The sequence below is a fragment of the Lutzomyia longipalpis genome, chromosome 2 (assembly GCF_024334085.1).
Source record: "Lutzomyia longipalpis isolate SR_M1_2022 chromosome 2, ASM2433408v1".
NCBI lineage: Eukaryota > Metazoa > Arthropoda > Insecta > Diptera > Psychodidae > Lutzomyia > Lutzomyia longipalpis.
The window spans coordinates 30,944,233-30,963,060 of record NC_074708.1 but is presented as its reverse complement, the minus strand read 5'-3'; the positions used below and the strand labels follow the sequence as shown (position 1 = coordinate 30,963,060).

The 18,828-nt window shown below is 35.8% G+C and overlaps 2 protein-coding genes across 3 annotated transcripts in view; both read right to left on the bottom strand.

Annotated features, from left to right (window-relative positions):
• Window positions 1-5,341: 5,341 nt before the first annotated feature.
• LOC129790277 (G2/mitotic-specific cyclin-A) lies at window positions 5,342-10,135 on the bottom strand. The gene is made up of 4 exons (XM_055827716.1): window positions 9,776-10,135; window positions 9,499-9,707; window positions 9,396-9,421; window positions 5,342-7,094 (listed from the first exon to the last, which is right to left on the bottom strand). The coding sequence occupies exons 1-4, from the start codon at window positions 9,899-9,901 to the stop codon at window positions 6,157-6,159; spliced, it is 1,299 nt and encodes a 432-aa protein (XP_055683691.1). The 5' UTR covers window positions 9,902-10,135; the 3' UTR covers window positions 5,342-6,156.
• A 254-nt stretch (window positions 10,136-10,389) lies between these two features.
• Window positions 10,390-18,828, bottom strand: part of LOC129790239 (alanine aminotransferase 1) — a 14,709-nt gene continuing 6,270 nt past the window's right edge. For both annotated transcript variants that reach the window (XM_055827667.1, XM_055827668.1), the window contains exons 4-5: window positions 12,821-13,907; window positions 10,390-10,614 (exon numbers count right to left, since the gene is read on the bottom strand). In XM_055827667.1, the coding sequence (XP_055683642.1) occupies window positions 10,466-10,614; window positions 12,821-13,907 (1,236 nt within the window). In that variant the 3' untranslated portion in view covers window positions 10,390-10,465. The remainder of the gene's footprint in view (window positions 10,615-12,820; window positions 13,908-18,828) is intronic.

Sequence of the window (18,828 nt, the reverse complement as noted above, 5' to 3'; positions counted from 1 at the left end):
ACATGGTGCATGACCGAAGTTTAGCTCTCATATGGAAAATTCGCCACACTCCTCCCCGCCTGCTTTGATCGTCCCGATCAAAAGATCGTCGTTGTGCAGACATGGCGATTTTCCTCACTCCTATCGTTTTACTGCAACAGTTCAGGAGGTCTTTAGTTAGACACATCCTCTACCACATCGCTGATTACGATGAGGTTTCGACTGCAACAGTTGCTCCACCGTTGTGTTATGCCTCCGAATATCTCCGCATAGGTTCTACATTCGCCGAAGTGAATGCTGGGAAATAATCGTGGCTCCAACAACGGCCTTCGTCTTCATTGGGTTGTTGGTGGACGTTCTTCTCCAGTGATGTTCTCCCTCTGGAAAGCTTGTCGAGTTCGTCCTCTCGATCCTTGTTGTCGTCGCCTCTCTTCTTGCTGACCCGAAGATCTTCTCTCGTTCTCACGACTGTTGGAGGTCAGGTGTAGGTCAGCGATACCTTCAGCCTCAAGGTTCTCTCCGGGCATCTCCACCGAATCCACAGAGCGAACACATGGGCGGTTTGACCGCGTGGCTTGACGGTTAGATTCGCATTCCATCGCCATCACCAGAGCCTCATTAAGAGTTCGGGGGCGACCCATGCGGGTCCAATATTGGACATCTAAATCAGCAATTCCATCAAGAAATTGCTGCGCTGCCATACGATCTAGGGCAGCTGGGGGGCACTCTGGAAATGCTCTCCGCACCAGCTTCCGCAAATCCTCCGCAAACGCTGAAAGTTCCTCCTTACTGCGTTGTCTACGGCTTTTCAGTTCCACGTGAGACAACGCTCTGAAATGTTCGCGTCCGAACCTCATCTGGAGGGCCGACACAATCCTATCCCAGCTGTGCCTTTGACTCAGGGGGATGTTTCCTAACACAGCCAAAGCTGACCCTCTGAGGGATGCTGCTAGCATTGTTGTACGCTGGTCCAGATTCCATTGAGGGCATCAGCAACAACATTGAATTGGATTAAGTAATCCTCTAGCGGTTGCTTCCCATCGAAGAGGTCCACTTTCAATCGTAGAATGCCACGAGTTGAATTCACTCCAGTCACAGAGGGCAATGAAAGACCGTTTGTGCTTAACGTAACTCCACGCGGCTGCATTCGTGAGGTTGTAGTGGAGGGCCGTATAGTCACTTGCTCGCCCACAGGAAGTCTCACCGGAATTCTCGGCTGATGTTGGTCACCACCGGCCACTCTGACATTTCGCGACTCATCGCCATTTCTAGGATGTGCAGATGCTTCTGGGTGTTTGTTGATTGTTGTGGGTGTCCCAGAAGCCGATCCCACTTCTGACACCAGTTGTAGCGTTTTTCACTACCAACGCACACCTAGAAATATTGCGAAGAGGGGTCAGGGGCCGTGGACACTAATTCTGCGGCGAGGAGTAAATGAAAGAGGCGGATTCATCCTTAACACTCATTTATTAGCCCCTATCTCTCACTACACGGACACTTCACTTCCGCCCCTCTCCTACGCCTCCACCCCGGTCTCTTCCCTTCCCATTGCCACACAACTTCCGAGGGCCCACAAGGGGCCTCATCATCAAGTGAGGGCGAGGGCTAAAGGGAAGTGGCCCGTCTCATGAGAGAGGGCCTCTGGGGGGGGGGGGGTGGAATACTCACAATTATTTCAGCAATCGCCGCTCGCGCACTAATTCACCTTCTGCCTCTACCTCCTTTGTCTGCGATGCGGCTTATTATGAGAGCCAAATACATGGTGCATGACCGAAGTTTAGCTCTCATATGGAAAATTCGCCACAATATACTAATTATTCTTAAAAGGTTCTTTCATTCTTCCAAATTTCTTTAAAAAAATCTTTATTAGAACAAAATCATTCTAAAATGAAGAATAAATTCTATTTTTTTCGCGATTCTTAAAGCGTTCTTTTTTTCTTCAAAATATCTTTAAAAAAAACCTTGAAAAGAATAAAAATATTCTAAAATCAAGAATTAATTCTTTTTTTTTCGCGACAAATATACTAATTATTCTTAAAGCGTTCTTTTCTTCTTCAAAATATCTTTTAAAAAAATCTTTATTAAAACAAAATTATTCTAAAATCAAGAATAAATTCCATTTTTTTTCGCAACAAATTTATTAATTATTCTTAAATGGTTCTTTCCTTCTTCAAAAGATCTTTCAAAAAATCTTTAAAAGAATAAAATCATTCTAATATCAAGAATAAATTGTATTTTTTCGCGACAAATATACTAATTATTCTTAAAAGGTTCTTTCCTTCTTCCAAATTTCTTTAAAAAAAATCTTTATTAGAACAAAATTATTCTAAAATCAAGAATTTTTTCTTTTTTTTTTCTCCACAAATATACTAATTATTCTTAAAGCGTTCTTTTCTTCTTCAAAATATCTTGAAAAAAAAATCTTTATTAAAATAAAATTATTCTAAAATCAAGAATAAATTCCATTTTTTTCGCAACAAATTTACTAATTATTCTTAAAGCGTTCTTTTCTTCCTCAAAATATCTTTAAAAAAAATTTTAAAAGAATAAAATCAAGAATTAATTCTATTTTTTTCTTGACAAATATATTAATAAAAAATTGTGGCGGCCATATTGACTGAACGGCTTGACAACATATCAAAATTTCAGACCTCTAGCTATAATAGGGGCTAAGATATAGCGAAAACAAAATTTGGGGTTATTCAAAATGGCGGACGGAGGTGTGGGGGGGTTGATTTGACTTCATAATCGGATGTCTTTCAGTCGATATTTTAACTTTTCCGTTGACCGCAAGTCACTATCTATCAACGTTCTCTCGCAATTTAGCTTTGTACTACAGACGCCCGGAAAAATATGTTTGGCGCATACGTTTTTTGGAATGTGCGGACACTAATTCGTGCTCGTTCCAAGTTTGAGCACGATCTGACGACATTCGATTTTGCTCGGTACACAAAAGCTGTGCCTAAAAGAAACACAGCTTAATCATTCCTAATTCAAGAATTTATGATTTTATTCTAATATAGATTTTTTTTTAGATATGTTGAAGAAAAAAAGAACGCTTTAAGAATAATTAGTATATTTGTCGCGAAAAAATACAATTTATTCTTGATATTAGAATGATTTTATTCTTTTAAAGATTTTTTTAAAGATGTTTTGAAGAAGGAAAGAACCTCTTATAAGAATAATTAGTATATTTGTTGTGAAAAAAATAGAATTTATTCTTGATTTTAGAATGATTTTATTCTTTTGAAGATTTTTTAAAAGATATTTTGAAGAAGGAAAGAACCTATTAAGAATAATTAGTAAATTTGTTGCGAAAAAAATGGAATTTATTCTTCATTTTAGAATAATTTGATTTTAATAAAGATTTTTTTTAAAAGATATTTTGAAGAAGAAAAGAACGCTTTAAGAATAATTAGTATATTTGTCGCGAAAAAAAATGAATTAATTCTTGATTTTAGAATATTTTTATTCTTTTCCAGGTTTTTTTTAAAGATATTTTGATGAAAAAAAGAACGCTTTAAGAATCGCGAAAAAATGGAATTTTTTCTTGATTTTAGAATGATTTTGTTCTAATAAAGATTTTTTAAAAAATATTTTGAAGAAGAAAAGAACCCTTTAAGAATAATTAGTATATTTGTTGAGAAAAAAAGGATTGATTCTTGATTTTGGAATGATTTTATTCGTCTAAAGAATTATTGGGTGAATGGAAAAGAAAGTGGTACTGTAAAGTGACCTCAAATCTAACTTAAAAAAAAAACAATTTTTTCATTAAGAACATATGATTGTTGAGAATATGGAAGTTCTGACTCTTTAGGATGAAATCAAGAGATAAAAATTCTTGTAGTCAGAACCGCCAGAACATATGTATAAGAATCACTTCATTATTAGAAAACAGAAGTGACCAAAAAATTTACCAGAATTCTTTGAATTTTCCCCCCTAATTCTCCCGTAATGTCTAAAAATGGAAATTCTGGCACTTGAGATGAGATATTATTACTTATTAATTAATTTACGTTCAATTTATTTATAATTTTATTTCATAAAAATAAAATATTTAATTTGATGGAATTTTCCAACGACTTTCCGCGGAAATGTCATATTGTGTTTTTTTGGTGGGTATATGTTTCAATAGTTTCAGCGTTTCAAAGAACATAGTTTAGTTCAAAATATTTCCGCCTCCATGAGCCGGGGGCGCCGGTGTAAAAGCATAAAATTGTACTGCACAAGGCTTTACACCAGGGCCCTGACTATATTATACATCACCATGCAAAATGTACTGGTAAGCTGACCAAGCTTACGGGAGCTGTGTTTCTTTCAGTGTACCAACTTTGTGAGAGCAAACTAGAACGCGAATTAATAGAATTAAAAAAGTCATACCCTAAGAAATCTTTAGAAGGCCATATCTCGAGAACGGCTCCATAGATTTTCGAGTTTGAGCTATAGTTGGAAAGGTCTTAACCTCAACTATAGCATATTAAAATATGAAGTAAATCGATAATGGCATTTTCGAAATATTCGAGTTCGAATTTTTCGAAAATTTTGATTTTGACTTTAGCGCCTCTCGCGGTCATTTCTCGAAGTTGTAACGTTTTAGACATTTGTAGGGTTGTACGAAATCTTTCATTTGCGCTTGAATTGATCAAAATCGGACTTGTAGAACCCGAGATATGACATGCCAAAGGTTTGTTGAGAGCTTTCATTTGACCCCGGGTTGATCAAAATCGGTCAAGCCGTTTTCGAGTTATGGTCGATTTTCAATGAAAAATTGCGGCGGCCATATTGACTAAACGGGGGGGGGTGGGGGGGGTGGATTTGACCTCATAATCGAATTTCTTCAGGTTGATATTTAAACTTTGCCGTTTACCGCAAGTCTCTATCTATTACGGTTCTCTTGCAATTTAATTTTATGATCCGGCCGGACGGTCGGCCGGAAAATTTTTTTTTTTGGCGCATACGTTTTTTGGAATGTGGGGACCCTAATTCGTGCTCATATCAAGTTTGAGCCCAATCTGACGACTTTCGATTTTGCTCGGTACACAAAAGCTGTGTCTGAAAGTAACACAGCTAAAATGAAGAAAATCTATGGATCCGTTCTCGAGATAAAGCCTTCCAAAATGGGCATGCCATATTTCGGGTTCTACAAGTCCGATTTTGATCAACTCATGCGCAAAAGAAAGGTTTCGTGAAACCCTACAAATGTGTAAAACATTGCAACTTCGAGAAATGACCGCAAGAGGTGCTAAAATCAAAAACACGATTTTCGAAAATTTCGAACTCGAATTTTTCGAAAATGACATATTTTTATTTTATTTTACGATGTTATAGCTGACTGGAGAAATATCTCCAAAGAAAACGACCCTTTTTGCATTTTATAAATTTTTTATTTTATTGTCTTTCAATGAAAAAGTTGCAAAAATATCGCTAAACACTTTTTTTTTTTCTTAAACACTACGAATTTGTTGATTTCTTATTTGCAAAAAAAAATATATCGATAGAAAAATACAATAAATTACTGTACAATCAATTTTTCTTAAACACTTGTGGTTTTTTGCAAATTGATTTATTGTTTACGAGATTAATATTGAAAAATTGTTTATCTTAACTTTTAGCTTTTTCAAAAAAAGAGAATTCTTAAGTATCGCGCAAAATTTTGTTCTTATTAGAAGAAACGAAATATTTCTTTAACATTTTTCTTTGTCTTTTAAATCAAAGGGAATGATATTTTTTTTTTCAAGGAAAAATCAGACAAGGGGATGCGTTAAAAAACATTATGGAACAATTAAACAGGGGGGGGGGAAGGGGAATGTGCATTAAAAAGTTTACTAAATACTATCTTATGTCGTTGCTCTTATCATAGAAAGGACATTTCATTGTAAAAAACACATTTTTGAAAAATATATATTCAGGCAGCGAGAATTTACTGACAAATAACTAATAAACAAACACACATTGTAATCATTGACATATAAAAGAAAATGAGTGAGTTTTCTCTATAAAAAAAAATACAGTATCAAATTGTTCGAACTTGGGGATGTTGAGATGCACAACAAGGATGCATTTGAGATTCTCTCTCTATCTCTCTCTCTCTCTTTCTCATAACTAGAAATCTATTGAGCTATTTTGGAGTTTTTTTTTTTAGGAAATTGAAAATTTTTTCTTACTTTCTCACTGCAATCACTCAAAAAGAAGGGAAGAAATCATTTTACGGACATTCTCATTCGTTTCTCGGTCAACAGCCTCCTCGTGCTCACGTGCAATTGCATTTGCCACTGTATCAAAGTCTGTGGCACAAAACATGGCGGGTTCCCGGCAATCAGCTACACATAGATACTTTGATGTGCGATATTTATCCACAATTGCTCTCTGTTTCATTGTACCCATCTTCTGGTGTGCCCTATTGAGGAGGCATATAAGATCCCGAATGTTGCTCACTGTGTATCCCGTTGTCTCCGTGAGGGAGCGCGTCCATAGTGCTTCACCATGATGATGACGTGCCAAGGCTAAACCAGCAGCTGCCAATTGTGACGGCAGATAGGGTAGAAAAGTCTCAGCATCGAGGAGAGCTAGCTCACAGAAGAACATAGCGAGGTACTTCACTGTGTCGGAGATATTTTCAATGGCCACATAGAGGCAGAGGAAGGCATAAGCTGTTGGTGTGGACAGATCAAAGCTTAATACTTTGAGAATCAGCTGCTCCATACGTAGCACCTGCTTATTTGTGTACGTCTCATCCGTTATGTAGACAAAGTCCGATGCATCCGGGGGATAAATCTCCTCATACTTAGCCGCAATGTACATGGCCGTTGTGCCGACCAATTGCAACTTGCCCCGCACCACGGACATGTAGCTGAGGAAGCGATCCACATAGGAGATTGACAAATACAAGGTTTCCGGATCCAATTTGTACTCCTCACACACCTCAACCATCCAATCAACGAGTACTGTACGCATGTGAGCATTAATATCCGGCTGCTTCTGCAGGTAGTTACTCTTTGGGCGTGATCTATGCTCCGCCTCAAGCATGTATTTCAGAATATCATAGCGATACTCAAAAATCTGCAGGAATCTCTCCCGGTCCGTTATCATGCTGATATTCTCGGGTTTTGACACAGCTAAACCAAAGAAACAATAATTCTTTCTTTTAATAAAATTTTATGATTTGCTGGGAAAAGTTGTCAATAAAATTCAACATGGTTTAAATCTAATCCCCATGGAGTCCTTAATCCCCCCTCATAATCAGGTAAAATTTTCAAAACCAACAGGTTTAAATACATTTCTTGAGAATTCTTAAGCCAATGGTCTACTTTGAGTTTTAAAATGATTCTTCTGTGTTATCTAAAAGTAGTAAAAATAAACTCAATAAGGACTGCCTTGGTGCACCTGAACCAGAGCTAAAAGACTTCATTTTACCTTTGTTACAAGAATCCTTAATTACGATAATTTAGTCTTGAATTCAATATTAGGCCAGAAATCCTTTGGATTTTTTTTTTAAATCTTTCTTTGAAAAAGAAAGTTTTTTTTTCAAATATATTCAAAGATTTCTTATACAGAAGTTTTCAATGACTCAAAAACTTTTTTATCTTAAAGATTTTCTAGTCTAGAATGGGGTACAATAAATTATTTGTTTATTTAAATATTTATTAAATGAAAGCTTTTCAGATTTGTTTTTAATTCTTATAGATTTGCTAAGTACAATTTAATGATTTTAGGATTTTGATGAATCTTTCTGTTTATTTTAAATATTAAAAATTTAAATAATTTTTCAAGAATGTAATTTACTAAAAAAAAATTGTTTAGGATTGTTGTTTTTAGGTTTAAGAAGAGTTGTAAAACACAGAAAATGTCATTAAAAAAAATAAAAAGGTACTTTTTCTCTATATAAGGGAACCTGGGGTAAAATTAGCAATTTTTAGGAGATATTGACAACTTTGTCTCAGACTATTTCTTTCTATCTCAACGAAAAAAATGCATTTTCAGTCCATTTTTCAAACCCTTGCACTTTCACCATTTTGCCCCAACCCTGGGGCCTGGGGTAAAAAGGTGAATTGTGTTTTTTTGTTCCCTAATCTTAGTTTAATGAAATTATTTTAGCAAAGCACTATAATATCTATTGAGAATGAGAGATTTGTGTATCCATTAAGATTTTTTTTTTTAATAAAAAAAATACAACGAATTTTTGTATTTATCTTGAATTTTCAGAATTATTTAAGACTGTGTAGATTTCAGGTTTAGGATCAGTTGTGAAACTTTGTCAGAATATGTCATAAACATACTCTGTATTCTGTAAATTTCTGCAAAGTTTAGGTACTTTTTCTTTTATTTATTGGTTTAGAAATTTAAAAATAATTATTCTGGGAATTTTTCAACTAGTTTTTTTTTGTAATCTAAAGAATTTCATGAGAAGTAGAAAACTTTAACAATTAACTGACAACAAATTCCAGAATTTTTAGCATTCAAATTAATCTTAAAGAACTTTTTTGTAAACGTAAAAAGAATTTTAAAACAAAGCTAAAAAAAAATGAATAAAAAAAGCCAATATTTTATGGATTTCATCTTATTCAGTCTTGCGTCAAATTTAGTTAAAAAAAAAATATAGAACGCGAATCAATTTAAATACGCGCAAAGTCGTCAGAAATAATTATTTTTGATTAGTATTGATTTCAAATGAAAAATATTACCTAATCATAGAAAAACGTGATTTTGTATTTTTTGTTTTAAAGTTTCTTAAAATCTTCTTTTTCTTAAGATTTGTTTTATTATCACAAAATGTTCAGGATTTATAGAAATATCTTTTTTTGCATAAATTGCAACCGATTTTATTTACGATTTACGTACGAATAAAATATGGGATGAAAATGTTCAAAAAATAGTCCTTAAATGGTTAAAAATTTTTTTTTAAATTAATCAGATTTGCCTAACATAAGATTTTTTAAAAAATTATCTTGGAATCTGACTTTAAAATTGTGCAAAAAGAAAATAAATTTTCATTTTAAATTCAAGCTTTGCGAAAGAATTTTCAAAATTCTTCCTCGGAAAATTCTATTTATTTTTTTTTTAAAGATCTTAAAGTTAAGACAGTCAAATCTGGGATAAGACTGTTTTCTGATTTCGGTTTTAAAGCAATTTCCCTTTTTTATTAAATCCATTTTGAAGAATCTCAATCATAAAAATATCCCAAGCCCAGCTAGAAAACCTAATTTTTGCAATTCTCAATGAAAATCAATTTCCAGGAAAAAAAATCTTTCAAAAAACAAATGAAAATCAAGGAAAAACTAATTGAAAACCCCTCAGAATCTTCCTCTGAACAAATTCCTTTACAATGTGAAACTAAATAATGGAATTCCTTTGAACTTTGACATTCCAGGACATGTGGGTTTGTAGAAGGAAAGAAAAAGGACTTTTTTTTTACTTACGGAGAGGAAGCTCCTGCAGAGGATTCCTGCAAAAGAACAAGACAAAATTGCGTTAGAAAAAAAGGGTTTTCCGGAAGGGATATATAAACAAAGCACCCCTTACCTGGAACTCGTACTGGCTGTGGCGGCATTTGGAGGTTCACTCATCTCCATGGTGACACTCTTGATGGAAACATCAGCTTCCTCGTCGTCTTCGTCATCCTGGTAGATGGCAATGCTACTCTGTACGGCCGGAACGACATTCTCACACTTGGATCTGAGGATGTTCTTGAGATTCTCGCGCCCCTTGAACACATTGTCCACCCGGATGGGCTGTCAAAATGAGAAAGTTTTTGGTTAGTGGCGCCAAGATGCCATGGCATTCCCGCACGCTGCCTCACCTTTGTGTCGAGATTCTCCTTCTCCGTGAAACCCCGGGCAGCTCGATCATCCATCCTGGCTTCCTTCTTCACCTCTACCTCCCGCAGAATATTCATATTTTGTTCGTTCTGAGAAAGCGTCGCCATCTCCGTTTTGCGCCTCTTTACCCTGACTTTTTTCCACTCGATTGTTCAATTTCTTGAACACTTTCGCGGCGATGGGTTACACGGTGTCCTTGACTACATAAAGGGCTCACAAAATAGACAACTCGATGGCGTGGAAATGAGGAAAAATGCGAAATAAAGGAGAAAAACGCCGCTGACCAAAACTGAACGGCGCAATGAAATCAACTGACTGAACTTCATATGCTGCACTGCCTCATGCAGCACGAAGCGCATGCTTTGTTTGTAACGCTTTTGTAACGAATCGTTACTCTACCGGAACACTTTGGAACTACTACGATCAAGGCGCGAAAATTTAAATTGCCTCAAATACCAGAAATTACTTTTTTTTTATTAAAAATAATTTTAAAAAAAATAAATCAAGCAAAATAAAAGAAACAAAATATGTTTTTATTGACCTTATTAAATGATTAACAGAAAAAAATTGATTGAGTATAATTTTCCCCCATACATGGCGTTTTGTGAAATGCAATTTTATTGCTCAATAATTTTCAAAATTTACACTTTTTGCTTTTAGCTATTAAAATCTCATTTATACTGACTCATAAACTCTTTGTGGAACCCATCAAACATACTCAACATCTTCTTGAGGTCTTCCTCCTGTGGCAGAATCGTCGTCCGGAAGTGATATGTTCCCTCCTTCTGACCAAATCCACTTCCAGGGACAATGCAAATGCCTAAAATAAGGAAAAAAAATGTTGAGTTTCTCATCCAACAGAGAAAGGAAAGAAAAAAATGTACTGGTAAGCTGACCAAGCTTACGAGAGCTGTGTTTCTTTCAGTGTATCAATTTTGTGAGAGAGCAAACTAGAACGCGAATTAATTTAACCTCTAGGCCGCCAAGCGGGGTCGTTGAACGACCCCAGCGCTATATTTCGTGTTATATCTCCATAAATATAAAAGATACCATTCCCATCTTTTGAAAATAAGTTCTTTGGTTATCTGAGGAGGTTGTGTAAAAATTTCAGCTCAATCCGTCCACCACAAGAAAAGTTATTAAGGAAAATGTAGAAGAAGGGAATTCAAAAATTGGTGTAACGGCCATGCTGCGGAAAATTTCTTAGAATGAAGTTAGTCACATCATAAATCATATGGTTGAAGGGGGTTGAAGGGTTGTGTTTACTTTCTCACTTTACCATCTCAGTGTCAGAATTATCGCGAATAAGTTACAGAAATCGCATAAAACATAATTAGAAGCATATAAATGTGCAAAACAATAAAGAATATTCGAGAAATATTGCCATTTATCACGGTGCGGGAAGTGAGGGGAATGTGGGGAAGTAGTGAAAAAAATAGCAGTTGCGGTCAACTTCGTGGCAAATTTCTCACGAAGAAAGTGTGAAAAATGAGTGAAAAATGTTTTTCCCTAATATCTTCTTCTGCGTGTTTCCGGGTGGCGAATTTGTGATGCAAGGGGCAAGAGGACTATATAAGGAGTCTAAAGGTAGTGACCCGACAGTTCCCGGTTTTATAGTTTATGAGAAAATCGACTTCCTTCTTGGGGTCGTTCAACGACCCACCTTGGCGCTCTAAGGAAGCTCCAAGGTCTTGGCGGCCAGCAGGTTAAATACGCGCAAAGTTGAAAAGTCATACCCTAAGAAATGTTTGGAAGGCCATATCTCGAAAACGGATCCATAGATTTTCATAAATTTTTTTTTTGTTTGAAAAGTCTTGAAGTCAGCTATAACATATCGAAAAATTGAAAAAAAAATTATGTCACCATTTTCGAAAAATTCGAGTTCGAAATTTTCGAATACAGTGGCACCCCAGTACAACGACCACTCGGATGTACTCTTCACACTCATTATTTTCAATGCGCGAGAGTAGTTCAACCAAGCCGTCGTTGTACTGGGGTCCCACTGTACTATGTTTTCGATTTCAACGCCTCTTACGGTCATTTTTCGAAGTTGCAATGTTCTAGACATTTGTAGGGCTTCACGAAACCTTTCATTTGCGCTTGAGTTGATCGAAATCGGACTTGTAGAACCCGAGATATGACATGTCAACTTTGGAAGGCTATATCTCGAGAACGGATCCATAGATTTTCTTCATTTTTGGCATGGAGCTAGATAATATAGTCAGCTACAACATATCAAAAAATGAAAAAAAAAATTATGTCGCCGTTTTCAAGATATTCATCGAAAACTCATCGAAAATTTTGTTTTTGATTTTTGGCCCCCTAGCGGTAACTTTTGAAACTTCGGATGTTCTAGAGAGTTGTAGGGTTTGTTGAGATTTCTGCAACCCAGGCAATGGCACTGGGCTGGAATTGCCGGTTTCTTGCGGCCCGGTTGCCGTTATCATTTAGGATCGGCTAGTGTGTTATTTCTGTGCATGCGTGTGTATTTGTTTTCCGCACGCACTAGTGGGGCTCAACCGGGACCCATTTGACCCCGGGTTGATCAAAATCGGTCAAGCCGTTTTCGAGTTATGGTCGATTTTCGATGAAAAATTGTGGCGGCCATATTGGCTAAACGGCTTGACCGATTTTCGAAAATGAGGTATCGTTGGAAAGCTCTTGATGGTCCCTACAACATATAAAAATTTTAGCCCTCTAGCTATAATAGCGGCTTAGATATACCGAAAACAAAATTTTGAGGTTATTCAAAATGGCGGATCGGATTTCTTCAGGTCGATATTTAAACTTTGCCGTTTACCGCAAGTCTCTGTCTATCACCGTTCTCTTGCAATTTAGCGTTGTACTACGGCCGGACGGACGGACGGACGGCCGGCCGGAAAAATTTTTTTTGACGCATACGTTTTTTGGAATGTGGGGACCCTAATTCGTGCTCATCCCAAGTTTGAGCCCGATCTGACGACTTTCGATTTTGCTCGGTACACAAAAGCTGTGTCTGAAAGAAACACAGCTAAAAGGATCAATACCTGTCCTCTCGAGTAGCTGGAATGCGTAGAACACATCGGGCTTCTGACCCACCTTCTTGGCCGCCTCGATGGCCTTTGGCGGGAGTTTGAACTGCGGGAAGGCATACATGGCCCCCATAACGGGATTGCATGAGAATCCCTCGAAGGAATTGAAGGTATTCGTCACCATCTCCGCACGACGCTTCAGTGACTGCAGCACATTATTCTTCTCCTTCACAAACAACTCATACGACGGCTCTCCTGGCTTTGGGGGATTCACAACACAATCAATAGCCGCCTGACCAATGGTGCTGGAACACAGTTGCGCTGAGATCGCCTTGAGAAGCATCGCCTTGACGTCCGGGTGCATATTGAGGATTTCCGCATACCCCCCGCGAATCCCGCATTCCCCCATGTAGCCCTTTGACACGGACATAAAGCTCGCCATCTCCATCCTTGAGTAGGGCTCCCCCATTTCCGTGAGAACCTTCTTGAAGGAATGAAATTGCGAATCTTTGTCGTACACATTATCCTGATAAACTTCATCGGCAAAGATGAAGAGACGCTCTTTGTATGCAAACTTAATGATTTCCTCAATATTCTGCCTTGTCAACACCTGACCCGTTGGGTTTCCGGGATTTATCACAACAATCACCCGCGGTACACACACCTTCCGTGCCTCTGTGACCGATCGTTGCAACTCCCCAATGTCCAAGCCCCATTTCTTCGACTCATCCAGATAGTATTCAACCTGCTGCAGATCAAATTCAGCAATTGAGGCCGAATAGAGGGGGTACTGCGGAATAGGGACCATCACACCGGATTTCTTCCCGTCAATTTTAGCATGGAAAAGAGCCAGAATGTTCTTGATGGCCCCCGAAGCGCCAGTTGAGAGGATAATGTTGTCCGGATCCGATGGGATGCCACCATCGCGATCCTGAATGTACTGTGCCACGTGCTTCCGGATCACCTCAATTCCAGCTGAATCTGTATACGATCCCACAGAGCAGCCACGTGTACCACTGAGGATTGTCCTGGCACGCTCCTTGACATCATCCGTTATGCTGGGATCATCAAAGAGGCCTGGATACAGCACCAAGCCCAAGACCTGAGAGAAAAGAAATCTTTTTAATTTCTTTTTCATTTAAAAATCTTTTCTTTCTTCGAAAAAATTTAAACCTTTGAAACGAAGTTGAAGCCCAAATCATAATTTCTCTCTAAATTTTCATCAAAATCAGTCATCTAAATATTGATTTCAGTCAAAACCGGATAAGAATCGAAGTTTTTCATGATTTTAACTGTAATTTTCTTCCAAAGACAATAACAATTTAAGGGGGGTCTCTTGGTAAAATTGTTATAGTTTACACATATTTAATGTTATAATTTTTGGGGGTTTTTCTTAAACTTGGTTTTCCGATGTTGGTTACATTTGTAGCCTAATTATTGAAGTGTAAGAAAATCACTTTTCGCCATCTTAGGTGCGACGCCATCTTGTGATTTTCCGACTTTTCCATAGAACTGCTCTAAAACACAAAGGTAGGTTTTTCTCAGGATCTACTGGATGGATTTTGATGGGGTAAAAAGCAAATGAAAGGGGAAATACCAATGCAGATTTTGATGTAGCGGAATTTTGAATTTCCGTTCTGGGGCTGAGAAAAGTGAAAAAACGTCAAAAATATCTGAAAAAGTCACATTTTTCCACTTTTCTCAGCCCCAGAATGGAAATTCAAAATTCCGCTACATAAAAATCTGCATTGGTATTTCCTCTTTCATTTGCTTTTTACCCCATCAAAATCCATCCAGTAGATCCTGAGAAAAACCTACCTTTGTGTTTTGAGCAAAATCTCAAGATGGCGTCGCACCTAAGATGGCGGAAAGTGATTTTCTTACTCTTCAATAATAAGTCTTCAAATGTGACCAACATTTGAAAATCAAGTTTAAGAAAAACCTGAGGCCCTATATCTTCCAAATTTGTAAATGCGGAATGACAAATAAATGAATTGAAATTGAATTGAACCTTAAGAAAAATAAAAACATTGAATTTCATCAGCCCTCAAAAGAGACTCCCCTTAATTTAAAATTCCGAATCTGTAAAAATACCATGTATACTAGTCAACCCGAGCCCCCAATCACGTGTGAGCAAACACTATTTTAAGCTATAAATATAGGGCGTATATCAGTAGGGGGATGAATAATACGGTACCCCGAAAAATTTTTAAAACAAAAAAATCCCGTTATCTGACTCTTTAACAGGTAGAAAATGGGAAAAAATCAATTTTTCTGTGGGGGCGCTATAAAGGGGGGTTGGGGCGGAATCCCATATAGCGCTTGCAACTCGTATTCACCCCCTCTACCCCCCTACCAAATTTCATCAAGATCGGCCCAGCCGTTTCGGAGGAGTTCATGTGCCACAGACAGACAAACAAACATTTTCAGCTTTATATATTAAGATATACTATGTCCGATACACTAGTCTGTATAAGGAATTTAATAAATTATTATTATTATTTAAAATTCCGACTGCCATATTGACTGAACTGCTTGACCGATTTCTTCATACAATGTAGGGGTGACTGGGGTAAAATGATGAATTTGAAAAAAAAAATAAATAAATAAAAATTAATATCTCAAGAAATAGTGGCTACTAATCTGTCTAATTTTATTCGTAGTTGCACTTCATACCCCTGCCTAAGCCTAGAAGGTTTCATAATAATTGATCCAATATTTTGGCTTTTAGTTGAAAAACAAATTTTTCTAACCGCAAAGTTACTCTGACCTCTCAACTACAAATTAAGTTTTGGCGAATTCTCTGCAATTTTTTTTAATCCAAATGCATTTTTAGATAAAGTAACTATTGCTAAACACGAATCTAATCTGAATTTTCCAAAAGAATTTTCCGATTTTTCCCATAGAACACTGATAGTAAAAATTACCCCTTGGGGCAAAATGGTGAATTTAGTGTTTTTTTAAAATAACTCTTTAAATTTTTGAAAAAAATATTTTTCCTTAATCAGTATAACTATTATATACAATTTAGGATGTCTGTTCACTCACTATTACCAATTTTTATAAATTAAAAAAATAAAAATGGCCATTTCTTAAATTTAATGTTTTTTTTATTTCTTTTTTTTTTTGTATTTTTTAATAAGATAGTTTTAGCTGTTTTAGCTGGTACACAAATCTCTCATTCTCAATATACATATATTATAGTGCCTTGCTAAAATAATTTCATTAAATTAAGATTAGGGATAAAACCGCAATTCACCATTTTACTGAAAAATGGTGAAATTGCAAGGGTTTGGAAAATTAGTTGAAAATGCATTTTTTCGTTGAGATAGAAAGAAATAGTCTGAGACAAAGTTGTAGCCCGGAAAATTTGCTATAGGATAGTCGTCATGGGAAAACTCAAATATTTCCACGGAACTCAGGAAAAATTATCCCCCAAAAATTCACCATTTTACCACATGTTCCTCTATTATGAAGTATTGGTTATCATTAAATTAATTTAATAGGTTTTTATTTAATATTTTTTTGTTTTTAATTCACCGTAGAACCGTTCTAAAATAAAACCCAGATTAAAATCTATCAAATAAACTCTGATTTTCACTACAAGACTAGATTGATTCATGTAAATAGCATTAGAACATATCTCTTTTATTTTCTTTTTAAACATTTGTGTAAAACCCTTGTAAATTATCTTTATATTGATTTTAGAAATGAGAACACACGCGATGTCATGATAAGAGTAAAATCAATGCAAACTCGACAAGGCATTGCAAAGTAGAGTAAAAATCAGCTTTTCTGGGGAAGTTTATGCTTCAAAATCATTAAAGATATTTCGGATATTTCTTGGTTATTTTCCAGACAGAGCTTGGCAAAGGTCACCTCTCAAGTTTTCCTTCTCTCTTAGCTCTAGAATCAATCAGCGGATTGTACACACGTTGTACGTAAATGTGAGTCACAGAGAGTAAAATTATTATTGCACACAGAAAAAAAATGACAAGAAGTGGCAGTCAAATCGTCAATTTTTGCGAGTGGGCCACTCGCATAGACAAAATACGAATATTTCACTCGCACTCATTCGCACTATTTCTCGAAAATTTTCACATTTATTGGACCGAAATTGAACATTGAATTCTATAAATACTGATTTGCTCAATCACTTACACCAATTTAAAAGCAATATTTCTTCCATAAATAGCATTATTTGCCCAAAATAGATAAATAAAAATACAATATTAATTGATAAAATTGACGAGAAGAAAGCAAATGTTATAGCAGAAAAAACATTTAAAAGGTTTCTTTCACAAACACTAGCGCCGCGCGGAAATTGGGCGGAATCACCAATTTTACACATGATTTTTATTTTGTTAATTTTTCATCTGGAAAAACTATTAAAACACCAAAAATCATTATCTGATCTCATGTAAAGGTCCACAAAAATAAAATTTCTTCTCGAAAACATAAATTTTCGCATATTTTTTAAAGGATGTCACAACGCGTCACAACCATAGAAAAAATAATTTCTGCAACAGAATTTCATGACGATATGTCGTAGGATAATCCATACTTTTTCTTTTTTCGTCATTAAATAATTTTATAATGACTTTCAAAGTTTGAATTATTTTTTATAATTAAAAAAAAACAAAAGTTAATTAATAGACCCTTAAATAAGGCTGTGTTACAAAATCTTACATCGCAGGGTTACTTTAAGATAACTTGAACTACTTTAGAAAGGATTTTTAAAAAATATCGTCAAAAACTAATTTAACTTGATAATGTTTCATAAGACATTAATTTAACTTTATAAAATAAAATTTAAGTCAATCAGACGAACAATCCTAAACCGAAATGTCCGATCATAAATATTAAAGCTTATTATAAGCTTAATGGTAAAATATGAAAGTATATTAATATGGTTACGTTGATCAATTTTAGATAAAAAATTTTAAGCAATTCAAAAATGGCCGCCATTTTATCCTAACTTTTTTCCAACAAATGTAATGTAAAATAAATATTTTATTTTACAACCACGCTTTTTGGATGATGTTTCTCACATTTCCCATAACCATAAACTTGTTTTTCACGCGAATATTATTTTTTTATTTTAATTATTAATTTATTTGTTTTAATTTAGGAAAATATAGATCTTATGAAACGTTATAAAGCCCTATTTTGTAGAATCAAGGATAGTTTGGTATGCAAGATGGCGGTCAAAAGAATTTGAGGGCTAAATCCCGACTGAAAATCCTTTCTAAAGTAGCTCGTGTTATTTTAAAGTAGCACTTTGCGACATAAGATTTCGTAAAACAGCTTAATTTAATTTTCTATAAATAATTTTTGGGTTTTTTTTTGTAATTATAAAAAAAATATTTGCAAAATTTTGTAAATGATTGGATATATTAAGAATTTATTCAATGACGAAAAGAGAAAAAGGTATGGATTATCCTATGACATGTCGTCACGAAATCTTTTTGCAGAAGTTAATCTTTCAATGGTGTAACATCTTTTATAAAATGACCAGTGATGGCAATGTAAACACAGAATAAATACGGCAACCCCAATTTGTGGCGCCTGTGGCGCCATCTGTTGAGAGCTTTTAAAAAAATATATCTAGGCGAAAGTCGCGTGAATGTCGCGTGAAAATCAATTATATTTTCTTAAAGAAAGTCGCAAGATTTCTAGGGAAAGTCGCCTGAAATCCGGGGTTTATAAGGCGATTGTCGCGTGAATGTCGCGTGAAAATCAATATATTTTCTTAAAGAAAGTCGCAAGATTTCTAGGGAAAGTCGCCTGAAATCCGGGATTTATAAGGCGATTGTCGCGTGATTTTCAAACTGAAAGTCGCGCGAATGTCGCGTGAAATATACCGAATTTCACACGACATCTGCTGACTTCCTAGAGAATATCAATAGATTTTCTGAAAGAAAATCGCTAGAATTCCGGGGTTTATAAGGCGATTATCGCGTGAATGGCGCGTTAATGTCGCGTGAATGGCGCGCGAATGTCGCGTGATTTTCAAACTGCTT